This window comes from Ochlerotatus camptorhynchus, unplaced genomic scaffold (assembly GCF_037179485.1).
Source record: "Ochlerotatus camptorhynchus isolate MF236.1 unplaced genomic scaffold, CSIRO-AGI_Acam_v1.1 ptg000045l, whole genome shotgun sequence".
NCBI classification, from domain to species: domain Eukaryota; kingdom Metazoa; phylum Arthropoda; class Insecta; order Diptera; family Culicidae; genus Ochlerotatus; species Ochlerotatus camptorhynchus.
Window position 1 is genome coordinate 1,317,480 of NW_027040536.1, and position 16,711 is coordinate 1,334,190.

Consider the following 16,711-nt stretch of genomic DNA (forward strand, 5'->3'; position numbering starts at 1 on the left):
CCAGATTAGGTCAGCTATGACCAGCTTCGTGGAGTTTGTTAAGGTTCAACAATTAAATTTGTATTCTTCTTATTTTTGAAATATTCTTCAATCATCATCATTAGTATACACATACATTCACACATTATTAATACAAAAATTTAACACATGTATTTCATTATTTTAGGTCGAAAACTTCCCGGCTAAAGCACATTCACTATATTCACTTACTTGTTGTCTTCGAAGCATACCACAATTACACACAATCGAATACACGAAATTCAAAACAACTGCTTCTCAAAACTCTTGGTGAACAAAATTGAACACCAAGAAAACCACTTCAACTTTAGCGCTTTGCCAGCAATCGTAAATGTATCATTGAAAAAGCGTTGCCAGATGTATTGCCTCTAGCAATGAATTAATGTTTATTAAAACAAGCAGTTGTGAAGTTTGACTCATTAACATGGGTAAGTGGATGTATTTAATGGTGAATCAATATCGAAGGATATTTCAAAATGAAGAAATAAAAAAAATATTTACCCTTTGTGGAACCTTAACATTAATAATCATGCCATGGTCAACAACCATAAACAGTGCCGTACCGTTTTTGGAAACACGGCCTCATATGTTTATTTCCTCAAGCACAACATTTCATGAAATATCAAGCGTCTAATCCCTAAATAATGATCGAGTAGTATTATAAATTGAATGGAGCTTTCGATGAATATATAGACAGCATAACATGCAAAAATCATTTGTAACCAATAATAGGAAGGCACTGTATTCTTATCTTTTTGAAAATCGTGCAGCCTGTATGTACGCTATTATTTTTATATATTTGTGTAAATTACGTTTTCATTGAGTTTCTGGAAGTTTAAAAAAATATATAAACGATAACTATATTGCTCTAAGAATTGAATTTATTGAATTGATTTAGCCTAATCCGAACCTATCGAACCGTCTCAAAAGTCCCTACACAGAAATTCCAAGAAAGCACGTCAACTTACTTTGCTTGACAGCATCGGTTTCAACATTATTTTCAATATATCAATCAGGTTGCTATGTGTATATAAGATATTGAGCAACGTGAGTTACTCGGAGTTACTCAAAATTAACTCCGGTTTTACTCATGATTGAAAGCTGTCTTGCCCCCAGGCTCATTATTTATAAATTTAGCGGTACATTTTTACAATTATGTTGCTAAATTTTACATAAAATATGGATCATATTGATATTTTTTATGGATCGTTCACATTTTTTTAAGGATTTTCTCCGATGTTTTATGGATCATTTGGATGTTTTTATGGAACGTTTTCCAATGTTTTATGGATCATTTATTGATTTTTATATTCAAAAGTATGTTTGCCGTAGTGTAGTGGTTAACATCCATTCCTCTCACGCCAAAGTCACGAGTTCAAATCTCATCCCCGGACAAGTCACGAATGACCCAAAAGTGTTAAAGTGACTATAATGAAAAAAAAAATCAATCAAAGGTCGTTTCCCAAGCACGGCCGCATTATTGACGTAAGACCACCGACGAACCGACATGCCACTGTATCACATTTCGTTTGTCCGCAATTTGATTTGTCAAATGAGCGATTCGAATTATCAAACAAACACGACCAATTAAAAAAAAAACTCAGCGACTGAATTCAATTGACTCAGAACAATTTCTTTCCATACGAAATTTACTCATATTTAGAGAAAAAAAACTGTAGTTACTCATAGCTGCAGCTTTTTTTTTATCAAATATGTGTAAATTTCGTATGTAAAGAAAATGCTCTGAGTCAATTGAATTCAGTCGCTGAGCTGTTGTAGTTGGCCGTGAAAACAATACAAATTTTACATGTATTCGAGTTCTTGCTCACGATATGACGTGATCGGATGAGTAGATGGCGGTAGTGTTTAACGCATTTTAAATATGGCGTCTTGGGAAAGAATTTGAATGTAGCTAAATTCATTGTCGAAAATTTCCTTATGGGGGGAATGGATGTTATGTCGGCCTAAATGCTTCAAATTTGGGCCCATACATAAATTCAGCAATCGATTAAATTTTCAATAGCGACCAAAAATATCCATTAGTGATAAATAGCAGATTTTTAGCGATGGGCCCAATCTTAGATCCATAGGCCAACATTAGAGGTATTTCCCCTATCATGAAGCGTACGTATTCCCGATCTTAAAATCTAGTTATGTACATCTAACTGAATGATTTTCCAAACCCATCAACAACCCATCGAGTTACATTATTCAGGCCCTTCGAATTTCTACCCACGGCTCAGAACCACCCAATATCAAAATTCCACTTTGCGCTGAATCACAGCTACAGAAAATTAAACTCTTAATTTAATTAACAACATTCCATCCAATAAAAAAAATGAAACTATCATACACCAATAATCATCCCAACATCAATCAGATGAGTCACAATCATTATTCCAATTCTCTCTGCGTTATTTCCAGATTTCATCACCATCCCGGAACGATTAGAACGTGGCAACCACTCTTTTTTTTCTCCTTCCATCTATGCCTACCGCTGGAGCAAGTCCCCCTGGCAGAAGCAAACGGAGAGACGGCCCGATCAAAATGACGTAAACGCGTGCTCGACTGGATCGACGGAACTGATTGGACCAAAAGAACAACAACAATAATAACCACGATAGCCAGCAGTAACTTTTTGCTGTTCTCCTTTTGAAGTCCGCTTCACGGCCTCCCTCCCTCGACTGAATCACATACACTTAATAAATCACCGTTCTCGAGACGACCCTCTGAACGATTCTATAGCGACGCACAAATCCGAAAACGAAACAGAGACAAACAAAAAAATCACATTTATGAAACAGTTCAAGGACCAGAAGATCAAATTAATCAGAATGCTGACCCGGAGGAATTGGCTGCTGCGGTGCAGCATCCTGATCAATGTGGCGGTGCTGCTGTACCTGTGCAGTCACCTGCTGATCGGTGGGGGCAATTTCGCCCTTGGACCGGCCTACATCATCTCGGACGAGTCGATGATGAAACCGGCCGCGCAGTACAGGACTCACATTCCGGCCCACCTGGCCCAGCAGCTACGGCAGGAGGAGCGGGAAGCGATGCTGATTCAACAACAGACGCAATCACAGCAGCAGCATAGTGTAGTTTTAAAAATTCAGGAAAATGGGGTAAGTTTTTCGCTGCTACTCGCTTACAATTAATGGCTTTCAAATTAAGCGATGTTTCGTGTCCGAGAGTTGAACGGCCCATTTGTTACTTGATATTATGTACTTTCTTATGGAGGGAGAATTTGGCGAATGGATAACAGCAATTTATTCTGCACCATCCAACGGTACAAAATTTGGCGACAGTTCCTCGGCGGTCAACAAACGGCGCGATCAAGATGATTATAACGACGACGATAATGATGATGAGTACACCTTGGCTAATATTTAACAAGCATCAATTCTGGGAAATGTTCAATTATGCATACGGTTTCCTGGAACAAGCAACCAACCGCTCACCAAACAATAATAAACATCATATTTAATTGCACATGAGTTTGAGTACCCTCCACATCTGAGTAGAATTAGCCACCGAAAAAAGATGCATAAAATCCCCTTCATCGCGTTAGTCACCGGAACGCAAAGCATTTATTTCCTGGTGTGGTTGAAGAGAGATCGCGTACCTACCGGGAGGTGCGACCTGAATTCTTGTCCTTGATTCAAGATAGCAACGGGGGAATTAAAAAAAAAAACCTCAGCCAAGATGCAAATTTGAGTGATCTCAAATCCATAGATCTTGAATGACATCAGTAAGTGATGATAAATTTGCACCAGGATCGAACAGTGAGCCATACCCGAGCAAAGTTTTATAACAAGTACTAATACCCGGTTATCAAGCGTAACTGAATATGTTATCATTGTGGTTGAATTAACAGCCAACATAACAAAAAGTACTCGTTGGATATCACAAAAATGACTAATGACATTTTCAACAATCCAATTCAACCTATTTCAAATTATGTTATCGATTTTATATTAAAGCCTTACGCTGATAACTGAATTCTGATTAGCGGTGTAATGGAATTTTGAAACGCAAACAAAATTTTTTTTTTACGATAACTGATAACACTATTATTCAAGGTTGATAACTAAATTAGTAAACGGCGCCGGTGGTGTAGTGGTAAGCGTGATTACCTCTCACCCCAACAGGCCTGGGTTCAATCCCAGTCGGCGCCGCCGGGATGTTCTGAGGCATAACATCTCTGATCACGCCATCCTTCGGATGGGAAGTAAAGCCGTTGGTCCCCGGTTCATAAGTTGATGGGTCGATAGGTAGGGTCCAGGTGTGGGAGCTGCCTTCCTGTCACGTCGGTAGCATTGGTGCTCAGCACGGAAAACAAGATCGACGGAAAAAACAAACCAAAGGAAAAAAAAAACTAAATTAGTAACGCGATAACAACTAAAAACAAAATAATATATCAGGAATAACAAAACTTGTTATCTAGATGATGTCAGTTTGTTATTTTACTTTGCTCGGGTCGCTATACGAATCGGAAAACGAGACACAGATGCGTCGTAATTCGGTACGTGACTGTTGGTGTTAATGACTGTGCCGGGAATAAGTGCGTGCCAGTGGGTTTAAATGCAAATGGTTGTCTCCAGATAGGATGAATGGACGGAAGGAATTCCTCGGAAAGGAGGTCGATTTTGAGTGTTCCTTTGTTGTGTCTGGAATTGATTTAGCACTGCTTTTGACGTTCGAAAGTGATACTTAATTTACAATGATGTGATGGAGTGAGCCCGTTCGTACTATAAGCTTTTTGAATATTTAATAAGGATTTTATTTTTGCTTAAAAGGAAATCCAGTTTTCAACAACTTAGTCTCAGATGTCATTTCGATTGGATGAGCCGTTCTCGTGCTATGGTTTATTGAAAAATATCGAATACGCCATTTTGAAAAATTAGGCCTGGGTCATAATGCCAAATTCCGGCACAATCTTAGTTCATTGCTCCTGGTGAACAATTATGGGAAATTTTATGAAATTCGGAGAGGGGAAACTAAAATTCATCATTTGGTACTTATGTGACCATTTGGATTGGAAACTGCCTTCGATTTGACATACAATTTCACACTGAAACAATTATTTATTTATTTCCTTGCCTTGAATTTCCTCAACCGTCAGTAATTGTACTACAGCAGTTCGTCCTTGAAGGCTCCTTGACCGAAGTACGATCTCCAACCTTAATCGATTATTCATACATGCTCAACTAAAATAACGAATCCATCAGCTGACCATCCGCACTTCACCTTCTACTATAAAGTCGCTTTCACATAATGAACATTGGTACGTTCTGAGTAAAATTACTAACCTATTACTCCAATTTACGTACCAAAGTAGTTCCCCCGTTTCCGTACCTCGGGAAAATTTTGCCGGTTAAATGTACCTACCTGCGTCGGTTATGGGTTCTCGGATGGGGAATAATTTCGCTGAAACGAAACGAAAATGACGATAATGACATGTTTCATGTCGACGCAAGTACACCACACCGCCACGAATGTGGCTCAATGCTGAACTGATCGATCCGGGTCGGTCGGTCAGTCAGCAGAAGGGACCCTGCTGAGCATCGAAGCAAAATCGATCTTGTAATTGATGCTCTCGTTCTCATACCACTCCGCACCAATTTTCAACTTCTGATTGATATGAATTAGTTTGCCCTTTGAACGATCATATCTTATGCGTTTCCAGAATATTGCTTTACACGAGTTGTGTTGAATGCTTCTTGATTCTCGTTTCTCGTTGCAGATCAGCGTCCAGGAGGTGCCCCAGCAACAGCAACAGGCCACGAACCAGAACCAACAGGACCAGCTGCTGTTGGACGCGGCCGGACGCGATGTAGATAACAATAATAATAACATTAATGTAGATGATAGTCGATTCGATGTGCCAACAGAACCAAGCCAGAGCAACAACGGTGGCCCTAGTGGGTTGCTCAATAACAACAACAACAACAACAACAAGGCTGCCGGTTCCGAAATCCTGTACCAGGACGTAGGTGCCCCGAATGGCGCCGGAGCTGGTCTCCTCAATGCTAGTGATATCTTCTCGACCACGGCGTCGATCGATCTCGACATGAAGCTAAGGTGAGAAGCCGGCGATACGATGTCTTCATTAACTGCAATTTGTTTTACAACATGACATTTCTCTCTCACTCAGGTCACTGCTTAACTGTCACGATCGTGACTACAACCCGTACATCGGCCAGCGGGGCGACTTCTGGGTACTGAAGAACTACGTCCACGCCGAGCACGGCGAGCTGCGTTGCCATGAAACCATCACCTATACCACTCATGCGGACTACACGTTCCTCGATAATCTGATACCACTGCTGGAAAGGTAAGTGCTTTTGCGGTGGGAAGAAGACTCAGGCGGACACCTGAGCGAGTACCTTTTATTATTATGTATATGATCGTTTGCCGCCGTTGCAACGTCAAGGTCAAGGTTCCTCGCTTGTGGCACGACGAGTCATCGTTTAATGACATCATCAAATGGAAGTTGAAATGTGCGCCTTCCGTAATCGTATATGAACCGTTTGTGAGGTGCTTCGTTTCGGTAGGGAAGAAATACTTTGTGTTAAGGGGGGTGAGATAAGCTAGAGGGCTTTCGGCATTTGAATGTTGCCGAAATGAAAGGAACTGAGGCGCCAGATATTTTTAAGAACTGAGGAATTTCCGTCTATTAGTAGCTCTAAATCAGGTTGAATTATTGCATTGTGTATTTGTTAGAAGAATGCGGTTTCGAAAACTCGACAGTTAGCCTAACTCAGTCGAAAACAGTTCGACAGTGAGCATTCAATAAGGGCCTAACTGCGATGATCGATTCTGTTAATTGATTTCCTCTTTAAATTGCTACAGCTACAGGGAAACAATTTTCTGAATTTTTTCCATGTATTGACTATCAAAAGCAAAGGCAAACGCACCGAGAAATGATAATCCAAGTGAGTTATTAGCAAAAGAGGAAATCGATGATCATTGGTGTTAGGCCCTTATGAATTGATTACTATTTTCAACTGTTTGGTCGTATTTTGCATTTTTATTCCATTTGAGTTTCTTCAGGAATACAGATACTGTAAGCTAGTGGTGCTCATCTCCCCTTTTTATGGCTGTATCTTTGTTCGATGGTCATATTTTAGGTTGAATTTTGTGTGTTTTCCAATAATTTCGGTCATACATTCGTAATGCAAAAATAAATTCATACTGAGGTTGCTACATCATAGAGATCCGCAGGTCGCACTTTGGTCATCACTGCTGTAAGCCAAAGGTAGTAGAGTTCATTTAAGGGAATTGCTTGAACTCGCGTAACACGAGAAAAGGGCCTATTGTTGATGTAAACCAAAAAGAAAGTCGATGAAGAGAATCGATCAACGAGGATAGGCCCTTTTCAAATGCTACGCAAGAAATCTAATGATTTCCCAATTCATATTTAACTAACCACTTCCCTATGGACTCAAATGGCAATTTAGCGGGAATAAAGTATTTACTACATTTCTATTCATTTCAGGGGGTTAATGTTAATGTTAAATGGGCCATCTTTTAATAAAAATTATGGTTAGGGTGGTCCTCATTTTAACTTAAATCAGATATCTAACTATAACTTGGTGATTACATTCTTCAGCAAAGATATTTAAAAAATTCAATCAACTTTGCTGAAGACATATTTTTTTAGCTAGACAATTTTTTTATATTTAAACTAAGGTGTCTCTAATATTTTTTTTTGATTCTAACTATTTTGTATCAAACGTTTCGAAAAAGTGATCTGTAGAAGCCTGTTTACAAAAAGGCTTTAAATCACTAATATGACCTAGAATAGCTTTAAAATGCCATCATTAACTTAAAATCTTTGAACCGTCCTGTCAACGCTGATAATAATCTTGAAACGTCAAAATAAATCAAAGAACGCGAAAAATTACCAATGGAAGTCATAATGGGCCTGATTAAATTTTTCAAGCTGTCTTGGCCTGGAAAAATGGCCAAAATTGGTTTTAAAGTGTCCTGAAAACGCCAAAATAGTCAATCCAAATATTGAATGCCACAAGAGCGTGACGGCCGAGATGTAGTGTAGTGGTTAACATCCATTCCTCTCACGCCAAAGTCACGAATTCAAATCTCATCCCCGGACAAGTCACGAATGACCCAAAAGTGTTAAAGTGACTGTAATGAAAAAAATCAAAGGTCGTGTCCCAAACACGACCGCATTATGAACATAGAGCTACGAGATTGTTTTTTGCTTAATAATTTAATTAATAATTACAAAATTATTGAGTTGTAAATTTTATCCTAAAAAAATCAATTCAAAGTTTTGAAATTAGGGGACATTTAATAACCTTATTGAATTCATTTTTCTTATTTCAGAATTTAGTGCCGATCCCATTAAAAATTAGGTTCCAAACATGTCCAATTTTCAGGTACCTACTAAATTATGCTTATTTACAGTAACCAAGCTTAAAATACGCTATTTCAAATGCATTTCATATAACAAACCGGTTTAAAGTACATATAAATACATAACACCATTGTTGCAAATTACAGATTAGTTGAATCTTATTTGAGTTTTTCTGTTATCTGTGTTCAAACAAAAATATATCAAATGACGAACGCTGTAATTCAATAAATTTAACGTCAATTAACTTATTTCATAATAACATATTTTTGTGAGTTTGAACTCATCCACCACCGTTTACACAAGGCATAGGGCTGTATTTAAATTTGCAAACATTATGGAACCATTTTGATAAGTCTTTGTCCGGAATTTTTCGCCATGAAAGATGCAAATATAGTGACAAATCAATACGTTACAAACCAATACGTTACGTTCGTGTAATCTCAATTTCACAAGTAACGACTGCAGTCCCAAAGCAGCAGATGAAATTAAAGTTGAAGACAAAAGCATAGTTCCAGTAGAGACGTAATGGCTATGAAGAATAAGAAGAAATTATCAAAATTTCGGTTTAAAGAATCATTATTTCAAATGCATTTTTACTAACTTGGTGACAGAATTCTGAACTAAACTGTGCAACATCCAATAAGTATTGTGCATCTGAACAACTCGGCCAAAGGTAGCAAGTCACTTCGTACTCTGGTGAAGAAATTTTCAACCAAACTGGCCACCATACAATGAGTCTTATAAATCTGATCAACTTTGTCAAAAAACAGCAACCATCTATCTAGTTGAGCTTTTAAGTTAAAGCAAGTAAGTATAAGTCAAATCGTATACTTGCGCCGCCTTGTGTGAGAATTTAGAACCGAGCTGTCCACTATGCAATATGTCATGTTCTCAGCAACCTTCTATCTAGTCGTACTGCCTAATTAAAGCAAGCAATACGAGTGTGGTGTACACGAGAGTGGTGTACACCATCCAATAAGTCTTTTTCACTTGAATTTTTTTCCAGATACAGAAACCTTTTATCTAGTGAAGATGTCAAGTTAAGCAAATAATTTGAAAACAAATGACTTACATATTAGTGCCGCCTTGAATTCTGAACTCAACCTTCCAATAGGCCTTACCTATCTGAACAGCTTTGATGAAGACTGCAAACCAGTTTTATCATAGCAAATTTGGCTTTGATTACTCATTTAGAATTACTTTTTGCGCCCTAAAGGGTCACCAGTTCTAACCACCATGACATCACTGAACATTCCACTTAGAATCGTAGAAGGTGGTGGTACTCACTGAGTGAGTCAAATTTTCCTCAAAAATATGACGAAAATCGAGAAAATAATTACCCGTCTACACGGTCGATAAAAGTAACTCAACTCACAATTGCATTGCATAGCGTGGTGCCATTGGGCACTGGATACACGACGCTAGGCATACGGGCGTTGGGCATAAAGGACGTTAGGCATAATGGATGTTAGGCATAATCTACCCGATGAATTCCAGAAGGATGATAATGGGGACCGTCAATTGATTGCTGACTTCGGTGACAATAATGAAAGAGCCTTAATTTTTGGAACTCATGAATCCTTGCGACGTCTTGGACAGGCAAAGTATTGGGTTACAGATGGTACGTTTGCCACAGTTCCTTGTTTGTTTCGGCACCTCGTCACTGTTCATGGAAGTATGCTCAGAAGAAGGTTCCGCTAGTTTTCATTTTGATGACAACAAAAACAGAATCGTTGTATCGAAAAGTATGGCAGGAAATCCTGGAAGTAGCAGGTATGTTTTTTTTATTGAATGAAAAACCACAGAATTCACCATTCTTCGTTTCATGAGCTGTTCTTTGGAATCATATTTTATTCAACCTTAGCTGTTTTTTTTTTGTTATTAAATGAAAAATCATACAATTCACCATTCTTATTTCATGAGCTGTTCTTTGAGGAAAACCTTCTCTTCTTTGACAATTGCAATATGTGTGTAAGAATATATCACAACAAATGTGTGATTTTTTTATTTCTAGATGCGATTGATTTCAAGATATAGTTCAAAACTATGCTGAGTTTTCATTGCTAGATAACTTAACCGCTATCGCTACTAATCTTGAATTTAAGTAAATATGTAGCAACGTCACTTATGATATGATAAATAATGGATTCCAAACTATGCTTATTAAACAAACTATGTTTGTTTAACTTGTATCATTTTTTATTCAACGCTTAGCCTAATTTATGCATTGTTGACCATGCTCGAAACAGGTTTATAGAGTTGCATAGCAGCAAAGTATTTTATGCCTAACGTATATTATGCCTAATGGGGTCACTCTTGGGCACTGTAGGGATACCCGTTAATCAAATTCAATGTGTTTGCCGTTTAAATGCAATTTTAGCTATTCAACGTAGTTTTACCATAGAGGTAACTCTAAGACCACTGGGTCCCGAAGAAAATCATTATTATTTTTGGCTCACTCAGTACCAGAACAACGGTCCCAAGCAGTCCCAAGCTATTTCACTCACCCCTGCATGTTCTGCATGAATCCACACACCCCTGATGTTATCTGTCAAACTTTCATAGCGAATCAAAACAAACATAGTGTAGTAATAGAATTTCAACTAGAATAGGGTACGTTAATCGTTTGCTTGGGACCAATAGGCTACTAAAGTGGTGAGCCAATTTAAAATTGTTAGTTTCGTATTGATTGTTGGTTTTACCATAGAGGTAACTCTAAGACCAGAAGGCCCCGAAGAAACGAGCTCAACTTTTTGGCTCAGCTCTGGTACTATCTTCGGTCCCAAGCTAATCGATTCACCCCTCGAAACATAGGCAAATTCACGAACCCCTCATTTCATCTGTCAAATTTTCAAAGCAAATCAAAATAAACATTGTGTAGTACTAGAATTTCGACTAGAAAGGGATACGTTAATCGATTTGCTTGGGACCAATAGGCTAGTCAAGTAGTGAGCCAATTTAAAATAGATAGTTTCGTATTGATTGTTGGTTTTACGGTATTCAAGAAGTTTTTCCTAGAAAATCGAGGAAACATTTACTCATTCCAATTTTTTTTTACAATTTTGAGTTACTCTGATTGGCCGTGGACTAGTTTACTCATAGACTAAAAAGACGTAAATTTTTTGTTTTTTTCAAGCTGATTTATGAGGAAAACATTTACTCACTTTCTACTATTTTGAGAGAAATCTCACTAAATTTTGAGTGAGCCTCATCGGTCGAGTACAGCGTCTAACGATGTTGACAACCGTCACATCCCCAGACGATCTGAAACAAAACATTGAGGTAAGCTCTGTTATAACCTCGCAACCGGTCGTCTCTCTCTGTTCACTCGATAGTCATAGCAAGCGAGCACATGATTAGTTGATTGCGGCCTAAGAGTTTGATCAATTTTCAATAGTTTACTAATGATAGATAACTATAATCTATATACCACACAAAACTTACATCAATTCTGAATCAAAGGGTATGAAAAGAATTTTAATCCATTAATTAATGCCTATTCAATAAGCGTTTAAAACCTAACACTTTTCTGTTACACATTTTTTTGATTTGCACCCAAAAAAAGATGGATCAACCCTGAAAGCGCCAAATCGCCCAAAACACCTCAACAGATGTAAAAATGTAAGAATCCGTTTAGAGGTTTACATTAGTTAAAGAAAATTTCAATGCTACTATTCATACTAAAGGGGTTTACTTTTGATTCTGCGTTCCGTTTCACTTTACTCCATGATCTAAATGTTTGAGCCATATTTTTAATTTGTACGGCGTGCAGATTAGTGGGGTTTAAATTCGAAAGGGTTCAGATTAAGAACGGTCTAATTGTCACTAGTCGGCACTTACGAACTTTAACCATTTGCAATGAATTTAGTAGATTTTATTTCGTTGAATTAAAATATGAACTATGATTTCACGTAACACGTACAGCTTTTGAGAAAAACGTGTCTAAATTCACGAAAATACGTATCTTCATGGATTTTTTTAGTGTGCTCTTCCAAGTTGAAATTCTACTCTATTAGCTCTTTGAAGAATATGATTGAATTTTGTAGAATGGACATACCTGGATAGGTGCGAGCAAGTAGATTTTTTGACGAACGCACAATTGTTGAAAAAACGAGTATAGATTCACCAAAATACGTATTTCATGGACATTTTTATTCGGCTTATCTGGTTAGTTAGTTTACGGCCCCGCACTTTGTCTAATTTGGTTGTTTTTTTTAGAACAGACTTGGCTTAATCTATGTTTAAAAGTAGATTTTTTGAAGCACACATAATTGTTGAAAAAAAATGTTGAATTTTGTAGAAAACACACAAAGACAGATTACAAATTTCCATGAAACTACGTATTTCCGTAAATTTAAACTCGTTTTTCTCAACAATTGTGCGTCCTTCAAAAAATCTATTTTCACGCAAATCAATTCTACAAAATCTAATAAGAACAGTTGATATCAAATCCTTGAAAATACGTAATTTCATGAATTCAAACCCGTTTTTCTCAAAAACTGTACGTATTACATAACATCTGAGTACATATTTTGGCGAGGCAAAATCTATCAAAAACTCAATGCATTTATTTGAAGTGCTCGAAAAATGTTTCGATTTTGTCGTTTAGTTCCACGGTATTTGGGGAAAAATAAGAACTAATAGGTTGTTATTGCGGCTCAATTTGGGTTATCCCAACCAGAGCTGGTAAATATCACGGCCTTTATGTGACGATGAGAAAACAGGTCCTCTCACTATCACGAGACGGAACTACCTATCATTAGCTTTCTTGTCATTTTTCAATGATCAAGCACTCATGAGAATAATTCTTATGCGGTTTTGACATCAATATTTTTAACTGATTTAGATGAATTTAAGCAAACAACCGTATGTAATCGGTAGATTTTCTCGGTACAAGTAACTTTAATAGCATTAAATGAGCTAGTAATTACGATAATCACAACACTGTCACGTTTTGTCATGACAAAAAAAAATCGATGAGATTTTGAAGAAAATCTCTATCATCGTTTTCTCATCCAATGATAGTGACAGAAGTATCTCTGTAAATATCGCGTGAGATCTTTCATTGAAAATGACATTTGCCAGCCCTGATCCCAACCAGTCTTGTAAAGGGTGTCCACGATGAAATTGCCACACACAAAATTGATTCGCAAAATTCGAGTTTTCATCCGATTGCCATCAAATTTTCAGGGATTGAGAAATAACTATTAAACTTCATTTAACCATTTTACTCGTATTTTATTTACAGTCCATACGCAAATGCCCGCACCTTGGCCTTAACCCCGGCCATAAGATTCTGCACAACCTGTGAATCAACCGTTTTTTGTATGTAAACCCATACTTTCTTCAGTTCCTCGACTGTCTTCACTACCTTAGGTCGTTTAAGAAGGTGCTGCTTCATAATCGCCCAGTACTTCTCGATGGGGCGGAGCTCCGGAGTGTTGGGAGGGTTGAACATTTTCGGCACGAAATTGACCTTATTGTCCGCATACCACTTCAGCACGTCCTTGGAGTAGTGGAATGAGGCCAAATCCGGCCAGAAGATTGTTGGGACGTTGTGGGCCTTCAGGAGAGGAAGCAGCCGCTTCTGGAGACACTCTTTTATGTACACCTGTCCGTTCATCGTGTCCTGGGTCACGAAAGGTGCACTCCGCTTCCCGCACGTGCAGATGGCTTGCCAAACCAGGAATTTCTTCGCAAATTTGGACATCTTCTGAGTGCGGACATGCTCCGGAACGCTGAACTTATCCTTGGCCGTGAAAAACAGGTTGCCGGGGATCTGTTTGAAGTCGGCCTTCACATATGTTTCGTCGTCCATGATGCAGCATTCAACTTTCGTTAGCATGTTGAGGTACAACTTCCTGGCACGGGTTTTGGCGGACTTGTTCTGCTTCTCGTCGCGATTAGGGGCCTTTTGTACCTTGAACGTTCGAAGCCCAGCCTTAGTTTTGGCCTTATGGACAAAACTTCGGCTTAGGTGCAGCTTCTTAGCCACATCCCTAACGGAGGCGTTCGGATTTCGGTTGAAGGCCCCAACTACGCGGTTGTGATTTTTGGTGTTGTACGGAATACTTTTTCCTTCACTTCTGGGCTTCCGATCGGTGGTCAACCGTTCCTCGAACCGCTTAATCACTCGCGACACCGTGGAATTCGCGATTCCCAACGTTTTAGCGATGGAACGATGCGAGAGATCCTTGTTCTCGTGATGAATGCGCAAGATTTTATCACGCACGAGCTGTTCTTTCGACTCCATTTCCGCGATTTTTGATCACAGGACTTTAAAACTTGCAGGATGTAAATAATGCACTATGAACTAAATCCACCCAAATTTTCATTAAATTCTACCCAACGGTTAAAAAGTTAGAGCAATTTCATAGTGTGGCAATTTCATCGTGGACACCCTTTAGGCGGTCACGGTAGTCGGCACATTTTTTGTGATAATCGAATCCCTTTGCCACCGACACTTGCAAAACAAGCTATCACAGTACAGTTCCAAACTAAAATGTCATATGACAGGCTCTGTCATACGGCACTGTCGCCGAAGACCGTCACGAATTAATGGTTTAATTTACACCAAATAGAAGAATTAGAACGAAATCACACATGTCATATGATAGTTATTTGATAGTTTTCATTTTGCTCGAATGTTATTCTACCGGTTGTGTTGTGTGAGAGAGACGACGGTAGAGCATGAGTGTACCTAAGAGGAAGAGGAGACATAGCTTCTTACTCTTTTATCTCTATTTATATCTATCTCTATATTACGCACTAAAAATCAGCCAATCTCGAGCTGGTTCGCGTTTGACAGAAAAGTTGATCGTTTTCGCCTCCGTATTGTCTCCTCTTCCCGAGCAGGAGAAAATAACTAATGAGTACCTAATTCTGATCTGATCCAAAATTTGGTATTGACCAGCATAAGAGGTAAAATACCAAAGAATAATGCCAAAAAATTACATGAAAAATACTTTGTAAATATCTAAAACTGATATTTGAATACCAAAATAATACCTGTATGGTATTGTATTGGTATTGCATTACCATAATTTGGTATTGGAATGGTATTCTGGGAACATTTTTATTTGTATTATTTTTTAGAATTTTACCTCTTATGTCAGGATCATCCATACCAACTTAAGGTATCGAGATATTCGTTCCTGCTCGGGTTCACTTAGTGTAAGATTATAAACAGAGTGTCGCGCACGACAACGAAGCAAGTGTAGTATAAAACGTCAACTGTTTCAACCCCTGATCCCAACAGATAGACCAGATAAAACGATATTTTAAAATGTCTTAATTAATGCGACCCACCTGAGGGATGCCCGTGAACCACCGCTGGTTCGTGAGCCGTAGATTGAGAAACGCTGGTTTATGCCATTAGATAGTTTTCGATATAACAAGAAACTTCTTCCAAGGTACCGAGCCTTGAAAATGCTTCGTTTAAGATATGTATATTGGTTTCGTGTTTTAAATTGAATTTCTGGTACACTGTGGGACGAGGGGGGTCCAAACCTCTAAAAAACTGTCTATGTAGTCCATGGGTACAACTTGCCCGAAGTCCTTCAATTCATAAACATTAGGTTCACGTTTTCTTTAACATATATTCGGTCGACCTAACATTTGACAAAATGGCATTCGATAAGATGGGTCGGCACCAATACAATAATGCAAAATTTCCTGATGTTGTCAGCTTCGATACTATTTAAACCCCTGAAATCGTGGGAACTTATTTCACATGAACTGTTCCTAAACATCATCCTTTGATCGTTGGAATAATTTGACCATTCAATTCGAAACATATAAAATTGTAGTGAAAATTACATTTATATGAGAACATAATCTACCAAAATTGTTACTAGTAGTTACTAGTAGTACTTAAACTTAAACAAATTTCCGGAAATCCAAGAGCAATTGAAGCTTCAGGAAGTACAATGAACTGCGCAAACATTGTAAATTCTAAAAACGAACGGAGCTCCGACAACATTCCAAATTGCGTGAGCTCCTAAAACTTCAAACTGTCTAGCTTAAGCAATTGCTAGAGCTTTAGGAACACCTGAAACTACCAATAGCTTTTCCGAACTTTTGAAACTCAAAACTTCAGCTCTGCAATAACTCTTGGTACTGTAGGAGTTTTCCAGGAACTTCCGGAATCGTAGGAATTCGTAACTCCCGTAGCATATCGGATATCCTGACACTCTGGATACATTCAGACCGCAAATCTCTTGAAAGTTACTAAATACACTCCTGAAACTGCGAGAACCCTGGAAAAGTCAGGAATTGTCTGTGCTGAAGATGTCCAGCTTGGTAGATTACCTT

At 38.3% G+C, this 16,711-nt stretch overlaps 1 protein-coding gene across 2 annotated transcripts in view; it reads left to right on the top strand.

The window, feature by feature from the left end:
* The window catches only part of LOC135715142 (beta-1,4-glucuronyltransferase 1), a 202,348-nt gene that overhangs the window by 174,972 nt on the left and 10,665 nt on the right, over positions 1-16,711 (top strand). For both annotated transcript variants that reach the window (XM_065238542.1, XM_065238550.1), the window contains exons 5-7: positions 2,443-3,140; positions 5,762-6,099; positions 6,173-6,352. In XM_065238542.1, coding sequence (XP_065094614.1) covers positions 2,814-3,140; positions 5,762-6,099; positions 6,173-6,352 — 845 coding nt within the window. In that variant the 5' untranslated portion in view covers positions 2,443-2,813. The remainder of the gene's footprint in view (positions 1-2,442; positions 3,141-5,761; positions 6,100-6,172; positions 6,353-16,711) is intronic.